The sequence below is a fragment of the Phalacrocorax aristotelis genome, chromosome 1, assembly GCF_949628215.1.
Source record: "Phalacrocorax aristotelis chromosome 1, bGulAri2.1, whole genome shotgun sequence".
Taxonomy (NCBI): domain Eukaryota; kingdom Metazoa; phylum Chordata; class Aves; order Suliformes; family Phalacrocoracidae; genus Phalacrocorax; species Phalacrocorax aristotelis.
Genome location: NC_134276.1, coordinates 202,735,496 through 202,760,253, shown reverse-complemented (window position 1 = coordinate 202,760,253; position 24,758 = coordinate 202,735,496). Strand labels below are relative to the sequence as shown.

Sequence of the window (24,758 nt, the reverse complement as noted above, 5' to 3'; positions counted from 1 at the left end):
TCAACTTACAAGTCATTCTGGGATCCACCAATGTCACAGTCACACGGAGAACAGCCATACAAGCTGTTGCCAAGACCCCAGTACCCTACCTGGCATAAAAAGAAAGTGAAAGATTTTTTACGGCAAATACTTAAGTATGTAAAGCACAACAGAACTTACTCCCCTGGATGAACGATGCTCTGGAGCACTCCTTGGCTGCCTAGCTGTGCTTGGCCATGTGAGATTGCTTCTCTCACCAGATTGCATGGGAGATCAGCCACCGCAAGAATAGCCAGGTATTTACTCATTTGTGCAAGGAAGTTGCTCTGGAAATAGCAAAGATGGTCTGAGAACATGATTTTGCATTGCCTTTGTTTCCTGTGAGTGCTCCTCCTAGTGTAATTTGATTGCAAAAAAGTTTGCAAGCAGTAAAAAAGAACCAGATGTGTCAATACAAAATGGGAGCATACAGCTGTAAAATTATTTTGAATTTTGACTAATTGTTTACTTTGCTGGCAACGGAAAGGTGGGAGATGGGAGAGGAGAATTCTAAAACCACATGCAAAAGTAATAACAAAAATGGAATACATACAAGGCATTTTTCACAGCGTTGCCCTGTGGCAAACTGCTGGCAGAGGCACTCTCCTGTGGCAGGATCACAGGTGGAGAAAGGCAAACTGCCAGAGGGATCGCAGTTGCAGGCTGCAGGGAGAGAAATGCGCGGTTACCGCTGTGGGCCCCAGTGATGGCAGCAGGACTGGCATCAGTGTGACAGACAGCCTCTGTCCTCCAGACAGACGGTCTGCACCAGACTTAGCCTGGCACCCGGCAGCCCTCGGCCTGCGCTTGGGGAATAGACTGCCTCCCCAGTGGGGACCCTCTCCGGAGGGAGCAGGGGCACTGGCAGAAGTCCGGTGTGGTGGTTTGCCATGTGTTGTGTGCTGATCCACACTGCACAGTCCTTGACTGTTGCTGAGTACAATGTGGTGCGCATAATGTGCTCACAAACTCACAGGGTGCCTGGGTAGTGGCGGAATGTGTTTTCCAGCAAGCTTCACTTGGAGGAACGGCTGGCTGGATGCTATCATGGCAAGGCAGCAGCTCCTTCCATCTCGATGCTGCACCATGCAGTGCAGAGTCCAAGCATCCTAACAGCAACTCGTGTGATCCCCTCTATGGCTTTTCATTCACCCTTGTGCTGGTTTTGATTCTAAAATTATTTTATATGTGTTTTAAACTCCTTTTTCAATTAAATTGCACATTTAACAATGCTTCTATTAAGAACAGCCTGGTCCATTATAATATACTATGTATTCTGCAAGTGATTTTACATCTTTGCCAGGTACTTTAAATTACACTGACACTAAATTATAGTAGGCAACTAGGTGTTTTGTGAAGCAGGTAGTATCTGAGCATCAGTGTGTGCATCTGTGCATTCAACTACCTCCATCTCTTAAAAGTGCTTTGGAAAGAAGAACAAAAGAGGTGGTTTACATACGCTGGCAGCCCAGAGGGTCACTGCCGCTCAGCCCATAGTAGTGTGCCCTGCACTTGTCACAGCGGACACCCTCCACATTCTCCTTGCAAGGACACCGGCCCGCGACCGTTCCCAGAGCAGGATCTGTGCGGCTCTCGCACACGCCATTGTGCAACGTACCTTCTGGGTCACAGTTGCAAGCTACAGGCATGGTCAAGGAGACATGTGAAAAAAGCACATTTAGATATAAGCATGAAAATGCAATTACAGAACTGCAAGAAGGCACAAATTCAGGGTTCTTATAAAAATCAGAGGTGTTCATCCATGCTTGCTGAGTTGGATGCTTTACAGTTAATGCACAGTTGCTGTTAAGAAATATGAGTGTTTCCAAGGTCTACTTTTTCCCTGGAGGAGAGTTACAGTCTTTACTTTAGTAGAAATATACCCTTTACTTTGGGTAGAAATTGGCATTACTCATCCACTCCCTACCCTCTCCAGAGTACCTGGGGAGGAGAGGGCCCTATAACTATAAAGTATAACTTTTGGGGATGCTGCATGAAAGCTGTAGGGTTGCAGAAGGGTACCAAGTGTGAGCCACCTCCCCAGAGCTGGTCTGAGTTGGCCATAGCTGAATTACTTACTGGAAGCAATGGATTCAGCAGGGGACACTGACTTCATGATGCCTCCCATTTTTTCCTAAGGCACTACCCATTTCTCACAGCAAGGCTAACATCTACCACACCATTTCCATGGGTAATCTCCCCTTGGCTCCTTAAGGACTTGTCATGCCAACCAATTACTACAATTAAATTATACTCAGAGCATTTTTCACATCCTATGTCAATACTGAATTTAGCTCATCTTTCAGAACGGCTTTCACACCTGAAAGCTTATTTTTCTTATACATGGCAGGTATCTAGCAAAACGTACTACTCCTCCCATCATTTTGCATCTCTCCTGTAATCCCTGACTACCACAGAAGCAACAGAACTATTACTATTCATATTTATATTGTCGTTGTTCAAGAAAGATGATAGCCTTGATGGATTTCAAAGCTTGGTTTAGCAATGAGTTGGAATATGCAACCCTTTTCACAACGCTCGTTCAAGGATGTTGTCATGCAGCTACATTATAAGGTAGTTTGGATGTTACATGTTTGGTAACATTTTTACAACCCTATGAACATTTAAGCATGGGGATGCCATAGGGCTCAGAGCAAAGAGAACCAGAACCACCCCATTCTGAGTCATTCTTACAGAAGCTAAAGCAGCAAAGCTTACGGAGGCACACATGAGGGTCTGAGATGACTTTGAGTGGATCCTGGTAAAAGAAACGTTTACACTGGTCACAGTGTTGCCCCATGGTGTTGTCCTGACAGTCCTCACAAACACCACCGCTGACCCCACCGCTGGCCTGGTACATGGCCATGTCAAAGCGGCATCTGCCAGAGTGGCCGTTGCAGTTACACCCTGAAACCAAAACAGAGAGATATTTTGCACCATGATTCCTATTACTGTGGTCTTGCCACCATTGCTGTCTACCGTTAACATAAGGTTGCCCCAGCAAGATTATAGCTTCCCAGGTCTTGTGCTTTACAGCTGGGGGAAACACTGGAGGCTTAGGACAGAACTGGGCCCTATACTTGGAAAAGTAGCCATGCAGGTGAGTGTGCCTGATGGGCAGTGGGGAACACTGCACCGCCAAAGAAAGATCTAGCTGAATATTTGTTACAGATCCTAATATATTATTCTTGTATATCCTATATTACTTGTAATTTAGCCTTGTCTAAATGCTTCTTTCATTCACAAGAAAGACCTTATGCAAACCAATGAATGTTGCTTTTTCCTCCCTCTGTTTTTCTTTTCTCTTTATGAAAAATAAGAACATGAAACAGCTTTTCTTCTTGTATGGCAACACGGTACCGATGGCTACAGGAATCCATCTATTTTTCTAGATGAAGCATGGAAAAGTCTCCCTCCCAAAAACCTGGCCACCCCATTATGCATTGCACTGGGATTGTGCTACACCCACCCCCCAGTTATTGAAAAGGAAAGTAACAGGTTTATTACGTTTGCAAGCATTATCTTGTGCCCCTTCAGCTGGCCTCCAGGGAGCATCATTGTAGAAATCTTTACACCTTTCACAGGACAAACCTTCAGTGTTGTGGTGGCAAATACATCTCCCGTGCACCTGCAACGTGGTGAGTACAGAGAGGAGGTGAGGCAATGGGAGAGGACAGGACAGGAGGTATCAGCTCGAGGTATGCCAGTAAGATCTGGAAAATTCAAAGCTCTCTGGCTCCCTCAGCTGACATAATTCTCAGTTATTTGAGTAAAAGGTCTGGAGAGTACCTGCAAACTTGAACTAAATAGTTTTAAAGCCACAGAGCAACATTTAGAAAAGAAAATACTTATAGAAATATCAAAGGAGACTTCAACTTCTTAAATTCTATCTCTCTCCCTACATGTCTCTATATTGAGGTACATATTTTATTAGAGAAAAAACCTCTTGTTCCCAGAAGGAACAAATTCACAACCATGTTCCTGAATTTTTTAATAATCCATTTTGCATGGATTAGCATGGGGTTATCAGCTATTCTTCATGCCAATGCCTCCTCTCCTGCTGTAGAGCCCTGGAGCCCAGCTGGAGTGTGGAATGCACCCAACAAGTGGCCGTTCAAGTCTACACACACCACAGGCTACTTACTGCATTACATTTGCACCATTACAGCTCTGGAATTTTGCTGCTGTTTTCAACATGTCTTGTCCCAGTTGCTTTTGAAGCACCATACTAGTGCCAACAAAGAGACAGATTCTGAGCAATCCAGCTCAGGGATTTAAAGGAAGAAGCTGTATTGAAACATTTTACAACTTGGAGTTGCAAATGGCCATCCAATGGCCATCATTCCTTCCTCTCCCTCCCTCCCTCTATTCCTTCTCCCGAAATACTAGGTAGGGACTGCTGTTGTTGGAGACAGAGATAACGACACACCATCCCAGACAGATGGAAAACATCTCCCCGCAGGTTCTGGATAGGATCACACTGGCTGGCATGGCCATTGCAAAAGCAGCTGCCCCGTACAACCATCTCATAGAGAGCGTAGTAGTACTTCTCGAGGGGATCATTGTGCCTTCTTCCAAGCAGAGCATCCCCAAGGGTGTGGAGTTTAGTAAAATTGATCCTTAGGTTTGTCAATGTAATGAGCTCTGGAAGGAAAGAAGAGAAATCAAGATCCCAAGATGTCTTTAAGATGAACAGTATAAAATCTTCAGCTTGAATCAATCATCTAAGAATATTCCCTTATACTGAAGAAATAGTGAAAATGATCTGATATTGGCCGAGACCAGTAACCCATACAGTGCCAGGGCATGGACCCTCTCCTGGCACACAGCTGCATAAGCGTTATCATGCTCCTTGGTACGGCTCTGGCTGGGGCCAACCTGTATTTTCACAGTCAATGTCTTTGTGGGTTCAGGTACAGCTCTGGGACTGCTCCCAAAAGGCATTGGCCACCTGATCCTAAAAAGGAAGATAGTTCAGCTGCATGCATGAGCTCTGCAGAGCTGTGGCGTTTGCCCTCAGGGCTAGAGAACAAGGTCAGCCCATTTTATTTATTAATACAGATGTCTCTCTACAGTCTTTTCATACCTAATTTTCAAGGTCATTGACTTACACCAGCTCAGCTTTTCACCCTCTCAGTGTACAAAACAAACAAACACCAGCAAAGTATTTCTGGAGAAAACCTGTACTGTCCATACCTTGGATATATGGCACATACGGATTTTCTATTTCAAAGCTGGGATCCAAAGCTTTTAAAACAACCTGCAAAACAAATTAATAGAGCTCTGTAGATCACTGAAGCTATTCTTTTTGGATATAAAGCCAGTTACCTCAGACCCATTAGTTACTAATGCCACTTTACTGATCCCATAAAAGGAAAAACACAAGGCTGTGACCCTGATTCAGCAAGTGCTCTCACCCTTTCAACCTGGCCTTGGCTGAGCAAGGCAAAAAGACCTTTAGATGGATTGATGTGTCAGGAGGAAGGAAAAGCAGTGCCCTAGAGTGATCTAGAGATGGGACCAGCACCTACCAAAGGGATAAAGGACAGGCCCCTGCCTTTAGCGGTAGAGACTGATGGACAGTCAAGATCTCTTATGAGGGGGGTTTCTGTGTGAACTTGGAAAGCAGGAAAGAGCAGTAAAAGGTTTTGTACAAGTCATTTGGATGTGAAACTGAGGGTAAAGTGCAGTGTTTGTCTTTCCCTTTTACTTCAGTGCAGTCAATAGCACTCATGTCTCAGAACCTGTATAAGTGGATCTGATGGTTACAGACAAGAGACCCTCAGCTCCAGAAAAATAGCCACATATGATCTGAACTCATACAAACACAGACATTTGGCAATACCTCGCCTCCAGTGGAGGGCTCGATGTCTGAATATCTTGAATCACAAATGACGTCTCCCACACTTTTTGCTGGACCAGAAGAGATGTTGGGGAAAGAAGCTGCACAGTCCTGTGCAAAATATCTAAATGCTTTCCAGGTCTGACCAAAGTCAGTGGAGCGCTCAACCAGCATTGCTGCAGGCCGAAATGTCTGCAAGAAACATTATTTCAAGAATTCCTTAACCAACCAGGTGTTGACAAGACATCTCAGGGGTTGTTCTATTGACGTTCCTGTTTGGAGGGATGCCAACAGCTGCCAATCAAAATTCTGTGTTTGCGAGCTTGCAGGCTCCCTACAGGGTTACTGTGCTGGCTACATGATTCTCTGAAAAAGCTGGATTCCTCATCTGAACCCTCTCAGCAAAAGCGAAGTGCAACCTTCCACAGAGATATAAGATTATTTTCTAAGAAAGGAAGTTTAACATAATGGATGTAAGATTTTTGTGGAAAAAAATTTGTAACCATCTGGATCATAATGGATGTGCATGAGAAGACTGAACTAAACTTGTAAGAGCAACCTCAGTTCAGAAATGTCCTAAATTTTTAGGGCTTAATTTTGCAATTTCATTTTTTTCAGCGTTAATTCTCAGATTTATAGAAAATAGGACCAGAAGGCACGTAAATTGGAAGCTGTTCAGTCTATCTTTCTACCCTAAGGCAGGATCAACTATAACTTAACCATACTTGACGGGCATTTATCTAACCTGTTCTTACAAACCTCTAAATATGCAGCTTTCACTGCCTTTCTAAGCAATTTATTCCTGTGGTTAAGGAATTAGTATATAACATTACATAAAAGCTCTGGTAAAAGATGTACCTTAAAAGTCAGGATGAGATGGCTGAACTGGAATAAAGTTTCTAGGTCCAATCTAATGCTGACATGATCAACACCTGAAAAGAGAATGAAAATGGAGCGAAGAGCACAATGTCACATTGGAGGGGTTGCTGAGAGAGATTTCCTGTGGGGAATTTAAAGATGCCTTTCCAGTACAGCAGCCAGGCCCTTTAGGGCATGCCCTGTGCACAAACCTGGCACGCAGCTGGATCGCAATGCAATGTGCTGCCTTTCTGGCACTGGCACCAGGAATGCTGCATATCACTAAGGCTGCAGGACATGGTTAAAGGTCCTGTTTAGACCATTCAGACTGTAAATGACAATGATGGTAAGGTTCTGCATTTTCATCTTCCTGTATCCAGTAAGATTTTTTCAGAATCCATCTGAACAGTTTGCTTATTTCTAAGAAAAAAAGTGAAAGCCAGTAAAAATATGGGGGGTTCTTCATGCTAAACAGATCTGTTAAACCCATCTATACTGACAGACCTGAAATATGTCATGAGCAGAGCTATTGCACCAGGCATCTTCCAAAATTGCAACAAGTATGGAAAAAACCCCCACAATTCACACATTCTCTGTAGAGAGTTGCAGGAGCTCCACTGATATCCCCATTGTTCACATCTGCATGCAGCATCCCAGGGCTCCTGCTGACCAGGATGAGCTTGAGACCTCAGCCCAGAAGAAAGATGGCGAGAGCAAGAAAAGATCCTCTCACCGCTAGCCCACAGCTTTATTGACATTGATGTCCAAAACTAGTGGCAGTTCCTTGCCAAACTCCATGAAAAAACAAGGCCTATGAATTTTAGTTGGATATCCAAAACAGGGGTACCATTATCTTAATTTTTCTATGCCTTAATTTCCAACCAGTCACATATTTTTTACATATTGACTATACATCAAATAGAGTAGATACTATTCTTCCTATCATGCCTTCACAGAGAAACTGTGAGGATATAAATTGATATCAGTGAAGAACTACTACAGAAAGCTTGCAACAAAATTGATATATGGCAATAAGAGTGTTGATAAGCTTTATTTAATTATTTCCTAAAGTATTCGTGCTTTACATTGCAAACACTATTTTTTAAAAATGGATATTTTTGTTTTACACACTCTGTCATTACCCATCTGTAGGTAAATGTCCCTTTTGCCAAAAATCACATCTCCTGAAAAGCAGGCACTCTGTGAAAAAGACATGGCCACCATGTACAACAGAGCAGTGCTGCAGGTCCTCTGGCCAGCTCTTGGAGATACTGTGCTTAAAATCTGTCTGTAGGAAAACAGAATTTCTGAAATCCTATATTGTTACACACAAGCATGTAAAATCACTCACTTTACTGAATCAAAGAATGGATGCAGTTTTGTGTCATCTCTTCATGAAGGTAATGTGATGAATCCCAGTTACATAAATAAATCTCACAGTAACGTTTTGCACTAATATCTTCTTAAAGAAACGTACCATTTTCGGACTGCCACCACTTCTTTTTCCTATCAGGCTCAAAAGTTGTGATAACATTTTCAACCATGTGACTATTGTGCTGTGTATAGGGATTATACAGGTATCTGGAATCACAGAGAAAGCACTTCTGTTCAGCCTAGAAAACAAAAAACAAGTAGGATAAAAGATTAATTTGGTCTCTTCTCTAAAGATCTGGTGGATGTACACATATTTGTGCCATTGCAAGATTGAAGCCTGTCATGTTGCTTTGGGTGCCTGAGATTAGAAATCACTTGGGCTTTCATATACAAGGGACAAGCCCAAGAAAATCATCATATGCACAAACATGCATATAGTAAATGTCGGCCTCAGTTCACCCCAGGTACTCTATAAACAATACACTTTTTCAGTTGTGGAAACGGGATCTCAGTAAAAGCAAAGAAATAAGTTTGTCAAGGTGTTGATTCTGGGTTTAGCTGCCAGAAGGTTTGTTTTGCAAGAGTTTCTCGGGAGAAATTTATTTTTTAAAAGTTGAACTTTTATTCATGTCTCATAAAGGCTGTAGAGACTTTCAGCCAGAGATAGCAGTGAGGAGGCAGAGGGGATACAAGCGAGGACTGGATCTTTCAAGATCTGAAGAACCTTTGAAGAAGAACATTCACTAAATCATTTATACATTTTTTTTTCCTCTCTTTTGCACGTTTTCTAGCAGCTCAGAGACCCAGCCGGGAGCAGCAGACAGGTGCTGTTGTACAAATGGAAGGCAAGGCTGTATCCAGGTACAATGTAAGTAGGTGGTCTGGACTGATTCCACCACCCCATACACTGTCAGTGCCTTTTGTAGGCATAGGGAAACTGGAAAAGTTTAAAAACAGTGCAAAGGAGGAAAATCAGGATGTCAATAGGATGAAAGGGTCTTGTTTGAAAATATAACAAGCAGAAGATGAAGGTGGCAATGATTAGCCAGTATCTCAGTGCTGAATGAGAGGCTTTTGTCTGCAGAAGGGCTTTGAAAGCAAGGGCAAGGAGCTCCTATTAAGGTGATAAGAGGGTGACTGAGTGGGAGGCCTAAGGAGAGGTGACAAGGTTAACATGTCGGGCTGGGAGATGACTGGTGCTGAGCCATGCAGACAAGCCCGAGCAGCATGCGGTCGCAGCCGGCAGTGCCATGGGGCTGAGCCAGTGGCTGAGCCGGGGGATGCCCAGGGTGGGCAGGAGCAGCTCTGCTATGCAGACAGACTCGACGAGATTTGGGCAGAGCCTGAGCGTGAGGATGCAGGGATAAGCCAAAGCGGAAGGTAATGCCCAAGCTGTATGCCTGGCTGGCAGGGATGCTGCCAGGGAGAAGAGGTGATGACACAGCACCCCAGAGGGAGCTGAAGGAGGAGCCACAGATTTGGTGTCCTTTGCTGGGAGGCTGGCAGTGACGCTGCTGAAGAGAAAACGGTGAAGTCAGTGGCAGGAGCTGGGCTGAAAATCACCCAGAAGGGGAGGGGTGGAGAGGCACCCCACCCCGCGTGCTCAGGATCTATGGAGAAGTATTAGGAATGGTTTGGACATCGTTGCATTATGAAATCACATGGGAATTATCCACATTTAGATAAAGGAAGAGATATAGATTTACAGGTATGATATAATTAATAGGATTTAAACATTATCATAAATACGTATTATATTCAGTCATTCTATACCACAATGGACAAGTGTATGAACATACAATTTAGAAGCTAAGACAGAAATACAAAAAATACTCTGTCATTTCATTTCATAAAGCTCTGGTAAGGAGAGCTCAGGTTACCAAAGCATTTGGCAGGTCTACGCGCAACCACTCTTTGGTTTATACAGACACATAGAGTATGACACTCAGTCAACTTATGCTTAATGTTGCTCCATAAAAATCTTTCTGTGCCCCAAAGGACAAGCACGTGCATGTCCATGTACGGCAAGTCTGGCAGATCCCGTTTGCCTCTGAAGTGTGCAGCTTTATAGTCTCCTCAATACTGAGTCCTCTTTCTTTTCCTCTCAAAACATGTGTAATTAGTAAATCAAATCATAGGGCTAAAACCCACTTAAGCTACATTTAGAAAAAATAAGACATATTAAAGACTGAAAATGATTTGCAGTGCTTCTTTTCAAACACAAAGCAATTGAACTCTAATTTTCTTTCAATCTGAATTTTCAATAAGGCATCCCAGCTGAGTCCTGGCTCTTGGCAGCTTGCCACATTGACTAACATAAACTTTCACAAGTAAGGTTTGCTCTTGTCATGATGCCTGACACAGGTCATCACAAGAGGAACCGGGGGAGGAAGCACTTGGCTTTGCAAAACGCAAAGCTTCCTGGCCTGCCTCCAGCAATGCATTCAAGAATGTGCTGGTGAGAAAGAGAATCAAGTTGAGTGGGACTCTCTGACATAACTTAGGTGACACACTCTTTTAAGGGGAGCTGGTACAGCAGATCACATTGCCAGAGCGTAAGCCTCTGTCTCTCAGGCTCTGCAAAGCAGCAGAATTTGTAGCTCTCATCCTCTTCAGGAGGCAGTCACCAGGGGTCAAGATATGTTGAAACAGCATTAAATCACAGGGATTATTGCAGAACAGATGTTCCTTTTCATGAGTCTTTACATATGAGTATACACATAATTCAAAGGATAAGTACAGGCAAGTGAAAATATTCATTTTTTATTGCTCTTTGATCTCCTCTTAAAAAGACAAAAAAAAAAAAGGCAGTCATCCAGTTAAGGGCCAGAAAGACAATGTCTCTGAGATGGCTCTTTGTGCCCAGGATCAAACAACTTGGGGAAAACCAGCAAAGAGTGAAAAGTGGCTCATAGGCTCTTTTGGAAGAGGAAAGAGGTACTTACATTTTGTGAAAACCATAGTTACAATGAGTAATTTGGAGCAGTGCTTAGTGCCATCTCAGTATGGCAGACCTTTGCACTGTAAATGTGTCACAGTGGTTTGCCAGAAGGTCAAAAACTGTAATTATTTTCAAATGCTTATAAATTAAGCTGTGTTTTGTTAAGTTCCTCTTCAGCCTACAGCTGGTATTTAGTGAAAAGACTTCTATTTGTGACAATTTATTAGCTCACTGGGGCCAAGTCCTCTAGGACATGCAACAGGGGAATTCCTGTTTCTGCCTACTCGCGTCTCCTGCACACCCGCTGGTCCCCCACAGCCCCTATGGCTGTGGCCAGGGAGTGAGAGGGATCCCTCTGATCACCCACGTTTTGGATTTGCCCACCCACCCGCACGGCTAAAGATTGTACTACACCAGTAGGTCTTTCCTCTGCTGGAGATGGCTTTCTGCTTTTGTCAGTGTTGGTGTAATTTCAGATCAAAAAGACATGAGAGGACATGGTGTGAATCGCTTAACAGGCTGCCTCAGGTCTCAACACTGTATGGGACATGTCGTCCGGTGAAGGCCCTTCAAGGCAGTGCCTACAGCCTGCAGGACCATACTCCTCCTGGTAAGCACTCACGCGCATGCAAACTGTGGTCTTCGCCTCTGAGGCCTGAGTCGGAAAAGGACCTGCAGAGCAAACCTCCTCCAGAAATCCCTGTGCCCATTTGCATCTCATGGATGTTTCTCCCTCTTGAGAAGCTATACATCACTGCGGAGGCTGTTTGCTGCCAAACGCCCCATATGCGCTGCAATAAGGCATAGCTTTCCTCCAGGCTTATGTCATGCTGTCTGATGTTTTTTTCAGACAACTTCAGTAGAAACTTCCTAGTCGGGGAGATTTCCTTTTACAGATGAGAATATTGTTAGCAAGCAGAGTTCATTTTACTAAAAAAGAAAGAGCAAACCAACCTCTAGGTAGCCTATAATGCAGTACTTCTGAGGGCCGTTCATTCCACAGGTTGACGAGGCCGTTAATTGCTTGCTGCGACCCAGGAGGAGGTCCCCAACAGCTGGGTGGCAGGACCCAGCATCGCAGTCATCCTGTGCATGCTGGACTCCTATCAGCGCTGAGCGCAAAAGAAGATCAAAAGGAGATGAATTTGTTTTGTATATCCAGCAGTATTCTCCAGAGAAAATCAGTTACGTCCTAACATCAGCAGAAAACTAAAGTATCCATTGCCTGTATTCCTTTTGTCCTTAATAATATAATTTGGTAGAATACTGGAGAGCTTTGGTAATTGACACACCTGCTGCAAAATCATTATAAAAAAATATAGCTAGCATATTGCAAATCTATGCTAAAACTTAAATTCCCAGCACATTACTGCATAGTAAACATGCCAATCTGCTATGAGCAATAATTTATTATGCTTCCTACCCTGGCATACACATAGCTGCCACTCCTGCAGCAGAATCGCAGGCATTTCAATTGACCCTGTGAGGAGAGCCAGATTTGTATTAGTTCTGCTGATTTCTGCTGATTTTCAAGTGATAATGGTGGAACCGAGACCAGGATTGACATCAGGGGTCCCTCAGGTTTTCTGGTGATTTGCAATGAACCTCCTGGTCCAGTCCCAGAATCCTCCATTCAGACCCCATGGAATGGTCATTAATAATTAACAGAATAATTCTGAATTCTGTAAATAATTGCAGGATCTTTTGGTTTATTTTGCCTGAAACGACTTTAAATATTTTCCCCATTATGTTAAGACTTCCCTTAGAGGGCTTGTCCTTTTAAACAAGTTCTGTCCTGAAACCCTGAACAGGAATGGGTACCTTGGAGGCTTTATCTGTTCAGATTTATTTGGCTCAACTTATAAAAAGTGGAGTTAAAAGAAATAAAATCAATACATGAAGATCCCACAGAACACCAGAAGCAGTAATGCAATTACAGCAGTAAATATACAGTATTTACAGCTAGGTTTCAATCTATGGCTCAGACTAGACTTCAGATGATGAGTGAAGCTTGACTCTTTAGGTATAAAGCCATGCATATGTCTGTTAGCCGTTCCTTCTTTATTTATCCAGATCCATGGTATTAGCTGTCAGTAGATAATGACTGCCCCTTTCAGGACCTGATTCAGACTCAATTACATCAGTTACTCAGTTATCTTTTCTTGTATTTAAAGGTTTCATATCACTCATAGCTCCTAGGCAGGAGAGTGGGGAATAAGGACTCACTGTCATGTGTCTTAATAGCGTACATAAAAGACGCACTCTGACAAAATCTTGGAGAGATATGTAAATCACATGGTAGTATTTCAAAATTGGTCTGAATAACTGCAAGACCTATACTTACTGAGCTGTAACAGGATGGCCAGCCCCAGCCTCATGCCTCCCCGTGCAACTCAAACTGGTGCCGCTGCAAGAGAAGAACTGGTGGGTCACCTGGTGCTCTGCCTCGCCAAGGCACCCCCTGTGCATAGGCTTACTCAGAGCTAGCCTTTAGTAAAGTAACAGAGCCATAATAAAAATATAAAGGTTAAACCCTGGCTTTGATTTTGTTTTAGCAATAGTATCTCCTGATAATTTTCAGCACTGAAATCAGGATGAAAGCAGAGGGACACCTCGCAAGTGTTTTCAGAGAAGACCATAAAAATATATTCACAACTTAGTTTAAAATAAAACCAAAATGCTATCAGGAAAAATATTGTAGTATTTTAATATAAGCTATTTAATCCTAACTAAACTCAGCAGGGCTGTTTCTCCTTTCTCTGGGGGTTCATGTTTCTTGCATTGACTCAAAACAAAGACCAAGGTCCTGATGAAGATGCCACTGAGAAATGCCTGAAGTCAGGTGCTACAAATTTTGGCAGAGACAAGATTATAAATGCACCGTTAAGTGCAGTGAGGAAAAACAGGTAATGCCAGTATCACTGCAAAAGACTTGTACAGGGGATCCTCAGTGTGAATCCAAGCGAGGTTCATTGTGGCATTTACTTCACGCTCTTCCTCTTCCTACACACCTGGAGGAAAATAAGACTTGCCAACACAAAACCTCTGCTGGAAAACCAGAATGCAGCCATGGCTATAAAAGACAACCCAGAATCCTGCCACCAAGTAGAGCTCCCAGACTGCAGCCTGCTCCCCATCTTCGTGCCTTCCACCTCTTTCTCCACCTGTAGGGACCAGCGGGGCCAGTGGGCCCTGATGCAGCTCCAGCTGCTGGGGCATCCCCACGTGAGCATGCCCAAAGTGCTGCTTCCCAGCTCCATTCTTGTTTCTCACCTTCACATAGATGTTCTGTGCTGAATGAGCTAAGATGAAATAACCTCCCCCAGAGTAGGGGGAACAAAGCAAAGGTATTAAAAGTATTTCAGATGTTACAGGCTCCACATGGGCTTGGTTCACCAGCTTTATACAGCACATGACAAAACAGCCATACCTACGTGGCTATTTCAGCAACCACAGGTGGGGAAAGCTATCAAGGGCCACCAGCACTTTTGCTGCTTCAGCTCCTCTCACCTGCCGTGACAGCAGAGAACCTGGCATGTGACACTGAGACGATCCTGGAGAGCATCTGCACAGCTGCACCTGGCTCCCCAGCCACAGAGAGAGCTGGCAGCAGCGCCAGTATCTGAGGCAAAACCAAGCGAACGTTTTCCTGCTGAGTTGGACTTCAAATTTTATACTCTGTCAGAATGATGGACAGATTCAGAGATGACTTAAACTGTGACACCACTGCAGTAAAATACAGGTATCCACAGTAAGAATAATCTTGGAAGTTATACACCCCAGTCCCTACCCTGCTTAACACCATGATATTCAATAACAGTGATACTCTTCAAACATGACTCATTTTAACAGAGAAATAAGGACCAGCAAAACCCCAATGTACTTTAGAACCATGCTTAGCAGGAAAATTAAAGACTGAAGAGGTCTTACCTGGGTTTCAGTCAGCCAGGAGTTTCAGCTGGAAATGAGCACAGCCGACTGAGGGAAGCAAGCAAAGGCGTACTTGTGCATTTCAGCTGGAGAAGACAGCATGTCCCCTGAGGCACCGAGGTGTTAGGAGAGAATGAGACCTAGCCTGCAACCTGCCAAAGGCTTGATTTGTGAACTCTTTCTGCCGGCATCAGCAAATATTTGCAGTGAAAGAAAATTGTGACAGGTTAAGTTCATGGCAGAAAGAGTTCATGCAACTGAGAAGAGAAGGCTGGGATTCTTAAAGTTCTGGCAACCATTTAATTAAACAACTGTTCAGTTGGTCTGGTTTGCAACCAAACATCCAAGTCTTTACAGCTACTTAACATCAGAAGTCTAGTGGCACTGGTTTATCTGAACATGGGCTAGAAAGGATGACTCCTCATCATAGGGGAGGAAATGGCCTGGAAGGGCTGATTTTGGGTTTTGAGGTGACTGTAAACACACCTATCTGAAAGCTAAGGTCGTACCCATGTGGACATAGCAAGCCAGCTTCAAATTAGCTCAAGCTCTGGATCACTGCCATGAGCACGAGGTTTTTTCCAATTTAAAGCTAAAGACAACATGGCAACTTAAGTCACAGTTTTGCATTTCAGCACAAGCTTTGCCTGTAACTGCCCACAGCAGCAAGCACGGGGCAGGGTGGTGTGTGGCATACAGCGTGGTCACAGGAACCGCTGAGATGGAGCAGCTCCGATGTGGCACTCACCAGCTCACGCGCAGAACTGGCCACTGGTTTTTTGTGTCTTTGTCAAAACTTGTGGCACTTTGATTCCAGTTTTCAGAATGGCGGCTTGTCTTGGGTACACATTTTTAGTTGTGATATACGTTATCAGTTCTCTTCTGACTGCTTGTAAGGCTTAGTTAATGATTATCTGTAAAGTGTCGTCACATCCTCAAACAGAAGGTTTTCTGTATGTGTAAAATATGTTCTATAAACTAATCACTGCTCGTCTTTTAGTAGTTTCTATTCTTTCAGAAAAAAAAAGGTATGGGTTCTTTAGTCCTATTGCAATGCTCAGTACTAAGTGTCCTCTGCCATTAATATGATTGTTCACTCCAGTTGAAATAACTCATATACTTACATTTTTTGAAATTATTTTCCTCATGTGCATGTGGAAATTACTTGTGGGAGACTTTTTCCAGGCTAATTTCATCTGCATTTGGTTTGTATTAATGCATGATTAATTATTGCACAGATGGTTTATATGTAGTGTGTTTCAATATTAATAAATAATAGACTAAATGATTTATTAAGATATTAATTCTACTTTTTAGGTGTAAGCAGTATGTCAAGTGCTCTCTGAAAGAGTGACATATAACTGAAGAAAGTATTATTACGATTCTACTAAATTATAGAATGGTTGACGTTTCATTAGCATTTTTGGTAGGGAGTTCAGATTTTGTTACAGAAAAGTTATGTGAAAAGTAAATATCAAGGAAGATTTATTTGCAGAATATAGCCGGTCCTGCATTTTGATTTATGTAGGACCCCAAGCAAGAAGGAGGTTTTAAACTGCTTGAGGCAGGGATTAAGAAACTTCTTTCTTGCTTCTTTAATCTCTCCACTGGTATAGGATCTGGATTTCTAATGAATCACTCGTCCCATGCTGGCTGGAGGGTGGATAGCATTGGTGTGTGATTTTTCAAGTCATCACAAGTCCTACAGTTGTCATTTCTTAAGCCCAAGGCATACCCGTAATACACACAACGGACAGGAATTGCTAGCACTTCGGCATGTATTCCCTTCACAGACACCAACCAGCAGCGAGGGAGAGGGCAGGAGCAGAGGCACCAGCCACGCTTCAGAGCCTGGCCCCGGGATGCCGCCTGATGGGCACTCCACACCAGCCCGTACAGATACGCATTTTCCTCTGATGGACACTCTGAATAAAAATGTCTTTTTGGGTATATGGATTTTTTTCCCCTGAAATGAAAATATGAAAAACATCAGAAAAAAATTTCTGGTTTTCTTTAGAGTTTCAATAAGAAATAAAATTATTTGAGCCTGGGATTATTCTTGCCATGTGAAAAGTAAATATTTGATCTAAACAAAGACAGGGATCCCTACAGGGTCCATCTTACCACCTTCTTTGGATACTTACCTTAAAGGGATAACCCCTGCTATCCCTTGGTCATGGACATCCCAGTTCCCTACCAGAGGACAGATGCCTGTACTTTAAGCAACTAAAGTGTACTGAGATGAATTCCATCCATAAAGAACTGGCCAAAATCGTAAATAAAATCTAATGGCCCAAAAAGTAAAACCATCTTGCTTTATTTGCCTCTCTCCTCTTTTGTTTCTGCTCTCATTTCTTCAAGTGTATCTTATGCTTAAAGTGTAATTTCTCAGAGGCAAAGACTGCGTTTTTTTCTACACATGGGGAGAATGTAGCACTGAATTATAAAACCAGAATGAAGCATAAGCTTGCAGTAAGTATTTATTTGACAGATCTGATCAGGAGAGAGCTAAGGACAGCAGAAGAATATGCTGCAGAGCTGAGGGGCAGGGGGAGAGGGAGGCCATCCTCTCCTCCAGCCTCTTTGCCTCCGCGTCTCACCAGACCCATATGGCTGCTCCTCCGTATCTTGCATCCAGGAGCAAACAGCTACTTTTAAAATTGTATTTAATAATTGTTTAAACAACCTTTTCCACATTTCAGAAGGATATGAGAAGCTTCTTTATTTTCTAACAGTCACAGCACCCCATGGTGCCCTTCACCTTTTGCCAATGTCAAAGTTTATTTTTGTCTCAAGTCAGATATTTGAAGTCTTTGGTTTTTTTCACCACAAACAAGAAATCCAGTTCCAGCTTGAATATCATCTCCCTGGCAGGCATAGGATTGCTGATTGTTGTAATCAACACTAAAGAGAAAAAAGACAGAGAGGATGATGAACTGTATTGTTTTAAAGTATCACTGTGATTTTCAAAGTGCTATTCAAGCCATATATATTCAAGATACAACATTTCATGTTATTTCCTAAGGTCCTGACACTTCCAAGCTGGTAACACAACAGGCAGGATAAGAAGTCTGGCACATACTTTGCTGCACTCTCATGTTAGTTTATTCATAATCAGTGAGTTCAGGCAGTACAACTGGACAAGGCTGTTTCTAGGAACCTTCTCACATTAACAAACAAAAGTTCTTGACATCTTTCACTTTTCATTGTTTATTGGTCAGTTACTCAGAAATAATTATTCTCTGTAAATTAAAAAGAAAAATGGATTACTGTGCATGAAAATACAGCTGAGGTGACTATTAGCAAAAAAAAAAAAAGGGGGAACATGCTCCAGAAGAAACAACTGAGGTCACATATGAGGTAAAGGAAGCAAAAGAGCTTTTCCAACCTTCAAAATGTGTTGCAGCCTGGTCCTGCAGGGCTGCCTCTGGACTCCCTCTTCTCTCCCAACTGGACCTCCTGAATGAACCCCAAGCCTGCTTCACCCTTTATTGTGCCTGGGGGTATCAACAAACCCCATAACCAGTTCCCAGCTCTGGCCACCATATCCAGATGCCACGGACAAAGGCTGAAGCTAGAGCACCAGCAGTGGAGAACTGTTGGATCAGCACAGCCATACAGGGAAGCTGAACTCCTAGGTGCTCTGGATGCCCTCCCAAAGGGGCCTGCTCCCTTACCACAGACCTTGTGAATGGTCTTTCCTGCCTTGTGGCAGTAACCACAGTTCCTCAGGGCTTGAGATATGACCTCACTTTTTGTTTAGTACACTGTTAGGATAGCTACAGTGACCTTTTAGATATATTTCTCTAGTGATGATTTATTATACCTGAATAACAAACCATAAAACCACATGGAACTGGCATCCCCTGATGAAGGCTGCCCTCCAGATGGGAACGCAAAGTGAGATCCAGCCTAGGGAGCTGCAAATATCTCTCCTGTTGTGTGCCCCCCCATCTCCCTCCTCTTTTCTTGCACAAAGCAGTGTTTCCACAGTGGAGAACCTCTTTTGGCTGTGCTATGGATTTTGAGACACCAACAAAGACCTGGCCTGGAGAAGTGCTTCACCCTGGAGTATTTGCTCCTACAGGTTGTTGTCAACTCACAGCTGCTTGGGGCATTCTCCTGAGAACTTCCACAGAATAACAATGGGAAAGTCACCAAGGAAAGCAGATTTACCCTCCCAAGCACCCTCTCTGGCTTCCTGGCTTCAGCTGGCCTCATTATGCCCACATACAAGTTTCCTCCATGATTATGAGGAGAAAACTGCATTTTGAGGCTTTAACAGAAGTGCTGTGGGCTATATATATAAACCCCACAACTGCAGGAATTAACCATGCATGTTTTCTCTTCTAAAACAGGGTCTCCGCTAAAAACGGAGAGTTGTATCAGGCTTCCAGGAGTTAAGGGAAGCTCTATTTACATTGATGACTTTATCAGGAATAATCTAAAGTCTCTACAAATAAGACAACTGGAAAAGAATCTTAAAAGCTAATATTTGCTTTGTATGTCTCACTATTTTAACTACATGGAAAGATTTGTGTCTCAGAGAACTGGTGCTCATTTCAAGCCATTCAAGGCAAGGTGCTTCACATTAGTCACAAAAATTTTCTATTTTTAAAGACAATTTGACCAAAGATTTTCTGGAAAGACATTTGTTCAATTACTTCCTTCAAGAAAACAAAAACTGCAAAGTACACAAAACACAGGAGCCAAATGGTATGGCCCTTCCAACTCTGCCAACAAATTGACTCAGAACACAGACTTGAGCAGCACAAAAAGCAGTTGTTGGATTAGATTTACCTATATGCTTTTAAAAAGTTATTAACATTTTGTTTTAAAATACCAAGCTATATTTCGGCAAAAAAATAAAAGACCAGAGAAACCCCTTAGTAAACCAGGGATTAAAATTGTATTATAACTTTAAAGTACAATTTGTACAAGGACAATATACACAGAGCTAGGATGATGGCAACAGTTTTTCACACGACAGCCACCGCCCTGCAACATAAAATAATGAAGCTTGTCAGTGCAAAGCTTTTTCCACCACAGTATCTGTTAATAGGGCATAACAGTGCTCTTATTCTACTAATGGGCTCTGTGCTATTGAAAGCACTGAGAAAAGATTGGCCTATTTTTATTCACCCAAATTTGTGGCAGTGTTCTGTTTTAAATCCCTATTATTAGATTTTCCATACCTGTCAGCCTAAATTATCCTAAGTATTTTTCTCTGGGTTAAAGTAAATTCTTCTGCAAAGGTTAAATTGTGTTTAAAAATTATCCTGAGCTCAGAAAATCTCTCTGGCCCCTGAGGAACCTTTGTGGCCTTCTGGCTTAGAAATGTTTTGTCACCAGTGCAGAAACTTTCATACTTTAGTCTGTCTGGGAACTAAGGTGTATGTTGGGGGCTTTTCTGGGAGGGCAGTAAGCAAAAATCAGAACTCAGGAGACCACAATTTACAGAACAAAGGGAAACAGTGATTCCACAAGCTCCCAAAAAACCTAGGAAATTGAGACCATCAGGAGAAGAACCTGACAGACAGGATGACAGCTTCAGTTTGAGGAGAGAAAACAGTGGAGAGAAAAATGTGTCTACTGGAGGACAACTGCAGCAGCAGCAACAAGAGCATCCACTGCAGCGCCACCAAAGCTGGGTAGTCAGAGAGCTCCTGTAGGAGCTGCTGGCTTGGGTCCTCTGGTCGGAAGCACAAAGTGAAGCCCGCTCCTCCACCGCCCCGGGGGGCATCTGAACTACTGGTCTCTGAAATGAAAGAAGTCTGCCTTCATAGTTTCTCCTTATTTTTTACAAGAACTGATAATTTAAATATTATGTTTTAGATTGACCTGGAATAATTTTGGGTCACTTAGTTAATTTTGGTTAGTAAAAGTGAGATGGACTGAAAATCACTTTTCTTTCTCATTACTTTGTTGGCTGGAAGAAATGTTTTCTTCCTCATATAACTGGAAAACAAAATCACTAGAAATCTGAAAAAGTACGTTTAGACTGAACAAATAAAGCTTCCGGAACCTGCAGAAATAAAGGTTTGCATGGTGAAATAACTGTGAAATCCGACGTTTCCCATCTGTAGTCACCAATACCTGTGATATGAGTGGTGTCTCGCTGTGTACCACAACAGCACTCTCACACATCCCCTCTCCTGTGGTTACCCACGAGGTTCCTGCACAGAGCAGACAGGCATTAGACAAACCAGAGCTCAGTCAAAAGCCTCAACAGCTACACATACCTTCTTCTGCCTAACCTGGCAATATAAACAGCTAACTGACATTTTGGAGATTCTCCATTTTCAGGCCCAAATGAAATTTAATACAAAGGCTTCTGGGGAGTTTTTAAATCTATCAACATATACATGTTAATTACCTGAAAGTATGCCAGAATGATGCCTGGCTGACTATCAGCTGTTTAATTTTACCTGTGCCTATTCTGTAACATCTGAAATCTGTACAAACACAGGAAGCATCACACATAAGTCATGCATAAAATAAGTGAGGAGAATAATTATGGACTCTAACTATATAACCAATGTAACAGTAGCACAGCAATAAAATCGCATGCTATCTATAAATCTATATATAGATTTATATAATTGTCCAAGATCGAGAATATATAACCTCTGCTTTATCTTTCTTTCAAGTACTGAATTGTACCAGATGGGAGAAAGCAAAAAAATTAATGTTTCCCTCCACTTTCCTGATCTCCCCTTGTCATATGGAAGGGAAGTGGTGTCATCGCCAGGCAGAAGCAGCTGGGTACGATGGAAACCCAGCCAAGCACAGAAAATGCCAGCAACAAACCTGGAGAGAAGGAAAAACCTCTTGCTTTCAAATGCTATTATTGAAGCAGTTGCTTCTCGGCAGAAGGGGGCAGGAAGCAACCCTTCCCTTGCTCCCCAAGCAGTTGGTTTGCTTGCACATTGTCTGTCCTTTCTCACCAGATAGTTTGTGACCTGAGCTCCCTGCAGTGGAGTTAAGGGAGTAGGTGGCTGTGAACAATGAGCCAGTCAGCACGTCAGACTCCCTGCTGTGTCTTGAAGGGTAAGCAGCCTACAACTGAAAACAGCGTAGAAAAGGACCAGAGCTTTGGGGAAGCCAGGGCCAATTTGAAGCTGAGGACTGTGAGGGTGGGAGAGAGAGAGGAGAAGCAGCTGATTCAGGTGCCCTGGCAGGGAACAGATCTAGCATTTTGAGAAGGTCTACAGGTACTCATAGGGACACAGGCTGGGCAAGGGAGATGTGGAGAGAGCTGGGCAGGGGGTTACAGAGAAGATGTTGGAAGTTTTAGCTGGAAGTCATGACTTAGTTGGAACTTAGTTGTGACCAAGTTGGAACTTAGTTGGAAGTTGTGACTTAGGACATAAAAGAAGTGGTGTGTGCTAGGAGTTTGGAAAAAAAGTGTTGTCATGCAGGAACAGAGGCCAAAGAAAGCCAGGGCTAACCACAGGCATGGCTACCGGGTCCCCACTCACTGCGTAGGCAGGTCTGTGCAGAAATGCAATGTCTTTGAGAAGTGTTGGGATGCACTGGACCTACTGAGCATGTCAAGGTGCTCATGTCAGAGTATCCTGACCCCTTCAGATTGCCTTGCAGAAGTGTCCTGAAAATGAACTGAAACCCTGGTGATTGCCAGATTATACTTAGACTAGACAAAGCTTAAGTAAGAGTTGTTATTTTCGCTAGGTTCAGTTCTCAGCAATCATATTCAAATTGTTACGGAAAGCAACAGGCCTGGTAAAATAAAAAAATCCAACACCAAAACATGGAATTAATGTTCTTTATTATTAAAATAAAAACAATATTCTTATAATGCAAAACTTTTCTAGCAATTTGCAAAAAATTTCTTACAACCTATTTGGCCTGGTAGAACATCCAGGGAATAATTTTCAAGAAAACTCTACAGATTTATTTCTTATTGAGCCCAAACAGTCAAATGTGCACATTTACCAACAGATTTCACAATAACTTTGGGGAATGTTATTCTGCTGATTAAGCATCAACTTGCATGCATGCTACTAGTATATTTCTAATACCACCGGGGTCACAACAACTTGAAAAATATTGATAAATATTAGTAAGGCTATGTCAAACTTGTTATTATTTATGGATACCCTAGTAACATCATCAGCTCACATATAGCTTATCCAGATCCCCCCCCGAATCCTGAAAAAGCCTTTAGTGTCTTTTATGCAATTAATGAATACCAATGCCTATCAAAGGCAAATTTATATCCCTCCCACTATGCCAGCTTACACTGTTCCTGACAAGGTAACCCTGCGGGAGTCCAAATCCTTCCTACCATCCTGGTTTTTAAGACTAGTGATGCTTTTCAAGAATAAACTTTATGCTGGGACACAGCACACTTGTAGCAAAGGAGTAAAAAATGATTATTTGTGAATACAAATTCCAAGAAACTTTCAAGAAACCTATTAATGGTCACGTGGTTTTTTCCAGGAAAACTGTGTTTCAAAGAATGGAAAGCAGAATGTTACAATCAAAGAAATACTGAAGATCACAATGTACAGTGGTGTGTCTTTGTCTCCTGATAGCTGCTGGCCTTGTGCTGAGTGTTTAGGCAATTCAAGAAGCCATTCTGCAAAAGGATTAGTGTTTTGTGTAACTTGATCAATTATCAAAATATTTCTAGCTTGTAATTATAATCTAATTACTAAAAATAGCCAAGTGGTGATAGATCAGGATTTATTACTAACCTGACATTTGTAATCTCAACAGGAATTCAGCTCAGTGACTGATGTTCCCTTCCTCCCCACACACACCATACAATCTATCAACAACACACAGCAAATCTCTGCTGAATGAAAGACACAACTTGGAATCAGTTATCCATCTACACCAAACAATTTAAATTATTGGGAAAAGGAAATAACCAACAAGATTACACTGTAATATTTTTAATGGCAGCTCTAGCAGTCCTTCACTTGAGCATGGTAATTATCCCAGCTCCCGGTGAGCGAAGTATGAGCCTCACAAAGGAGCTGCATAAATTGCGTTTTAAATGTTAGATAAATCACATATTCAAAAGAATTTGGATTAATTTATCTTTAAAAAAGATTTGTAATGGTAAATAATTTTGGATTACCTATTAAGACAGTGGCAATTCTGTAGAACAAAGCTGTCCTATTTACACGATGAATTAACGGTAAATAGGATCGCTTCAAATTGCCTAAGTAGCTTCAACATGTTTTTCCTTTCAGTGAAATGGATCGTTCTGCTTTTTGAGACCCTACGAAGTTGTCACCGGCCCCAGGCACAGACGCCTGGCGGCCTCTGACTACGCACACCGGTTTTAAGCATCAGCTATCGCGGGGGGCGCACAACCGCCGCCGTCCTCCCGCGGCCAGACAGCTCCGCCGCCTGAGGGACGGGCGTCAGGCCCAGCCGCCCCCGAGGTATAACGGCGGGAGCGGCGCGCGGCAGCGCGCAGGGCCCCGCTCTGAGCGGGCCTGGGGTTCACCCTGCGCCGTTCGGAGCAAGACCGCGGCACAGCACGGACGGACGGACGGACAAACCGACGGACGGACGCAGGCGACCGACAGCGCGGCGGCGCGGCAGCAGACGGCATTGCCCCGCTCCCCCCAGCACTCGCCGCCTGATAGAGAGGCTCAGCAGCGGCCCCGTCCGCCTGCCGCGTCTCGCTGGTTCCGGCGAGCGTGGTTCCTCCTGATTGGCCGGGACGGCCTCCTGCCCTCACGGCCGCCCCTCGCCCATCTAGCCCCGCCCCGCCGGCCCCCCAGACCGGTTTTCCTCCCCTCCACCCCCTTTCCA

The 24,758-nt window shown here is 43.2% G+C and overlaps 1 protein-coding gene across 1 annotated transcript in view; it reads right to left on the bottom strand.

Annotated features, from left to right (window-relative positions):
• The window catches only part of LAMB4 (laminin subunit beta 4), a 43,026-nt gene extending 27,985 nt beyond the window's left edge, over positions 1 to 15,041 (bottom strand). The window contains exons 1-13 of the mRNA XM_075081355.1: positions 14,964 to 15,041; positions 13,378 to 13,440; positions 11,988 to 12,145; positions 8,196 to 8,331; positions 6,719 to 6,792; positions 5,864 to 6,052; positions 5,215 to 5,278; positions 4,448 to 4,662; positions 3,526 to 3,646; positions 2,737 to 2,925; positions 1,478 to 1,657; positions 572 to 681; positions 10 to 89 (exon numbers count right to left, since the gene is read on the bottom strand). Of these exons, the coding sequence (XP_074937456.1) occupies positions 10 to 89; positions 572 to 681; positions 1,478 to 1,657; positions 2,737 to 2,925; positions 3,526 to 3,646; positions 4,448 to 4,662; positions 5,215 to 5,278; positions 5,864 to 6,052; positions 6,719 to 6,792; positions 8,196 to 8,331; positions 11,988 to 12,145; positions 13,378 to 13,411 (1,550 nt within the window). The 5' untranslated portion in view covers positions 13,412 to 13,440; positions 14,964 to 15,041. The remainder of the gene's footprint in view (positions 1 to 9; positions 90 to 571; positions 682 to 1,477; positions 1,658 to 2,736; positions 2,926 to 3,525; positions 3,647 to 4,447; positions 4,663 to 5,214; positions 5,279 to 5,863; positions 6,053 to 6,718; positions 6,793 to 8,195; positions 8,332 to 11,987; positions 12,146 to 13,377; positions 13,441 to 14,963) is intronic.
• Positions 15,042 to 24,758: the final 9,717 nt, after the last annotated feature.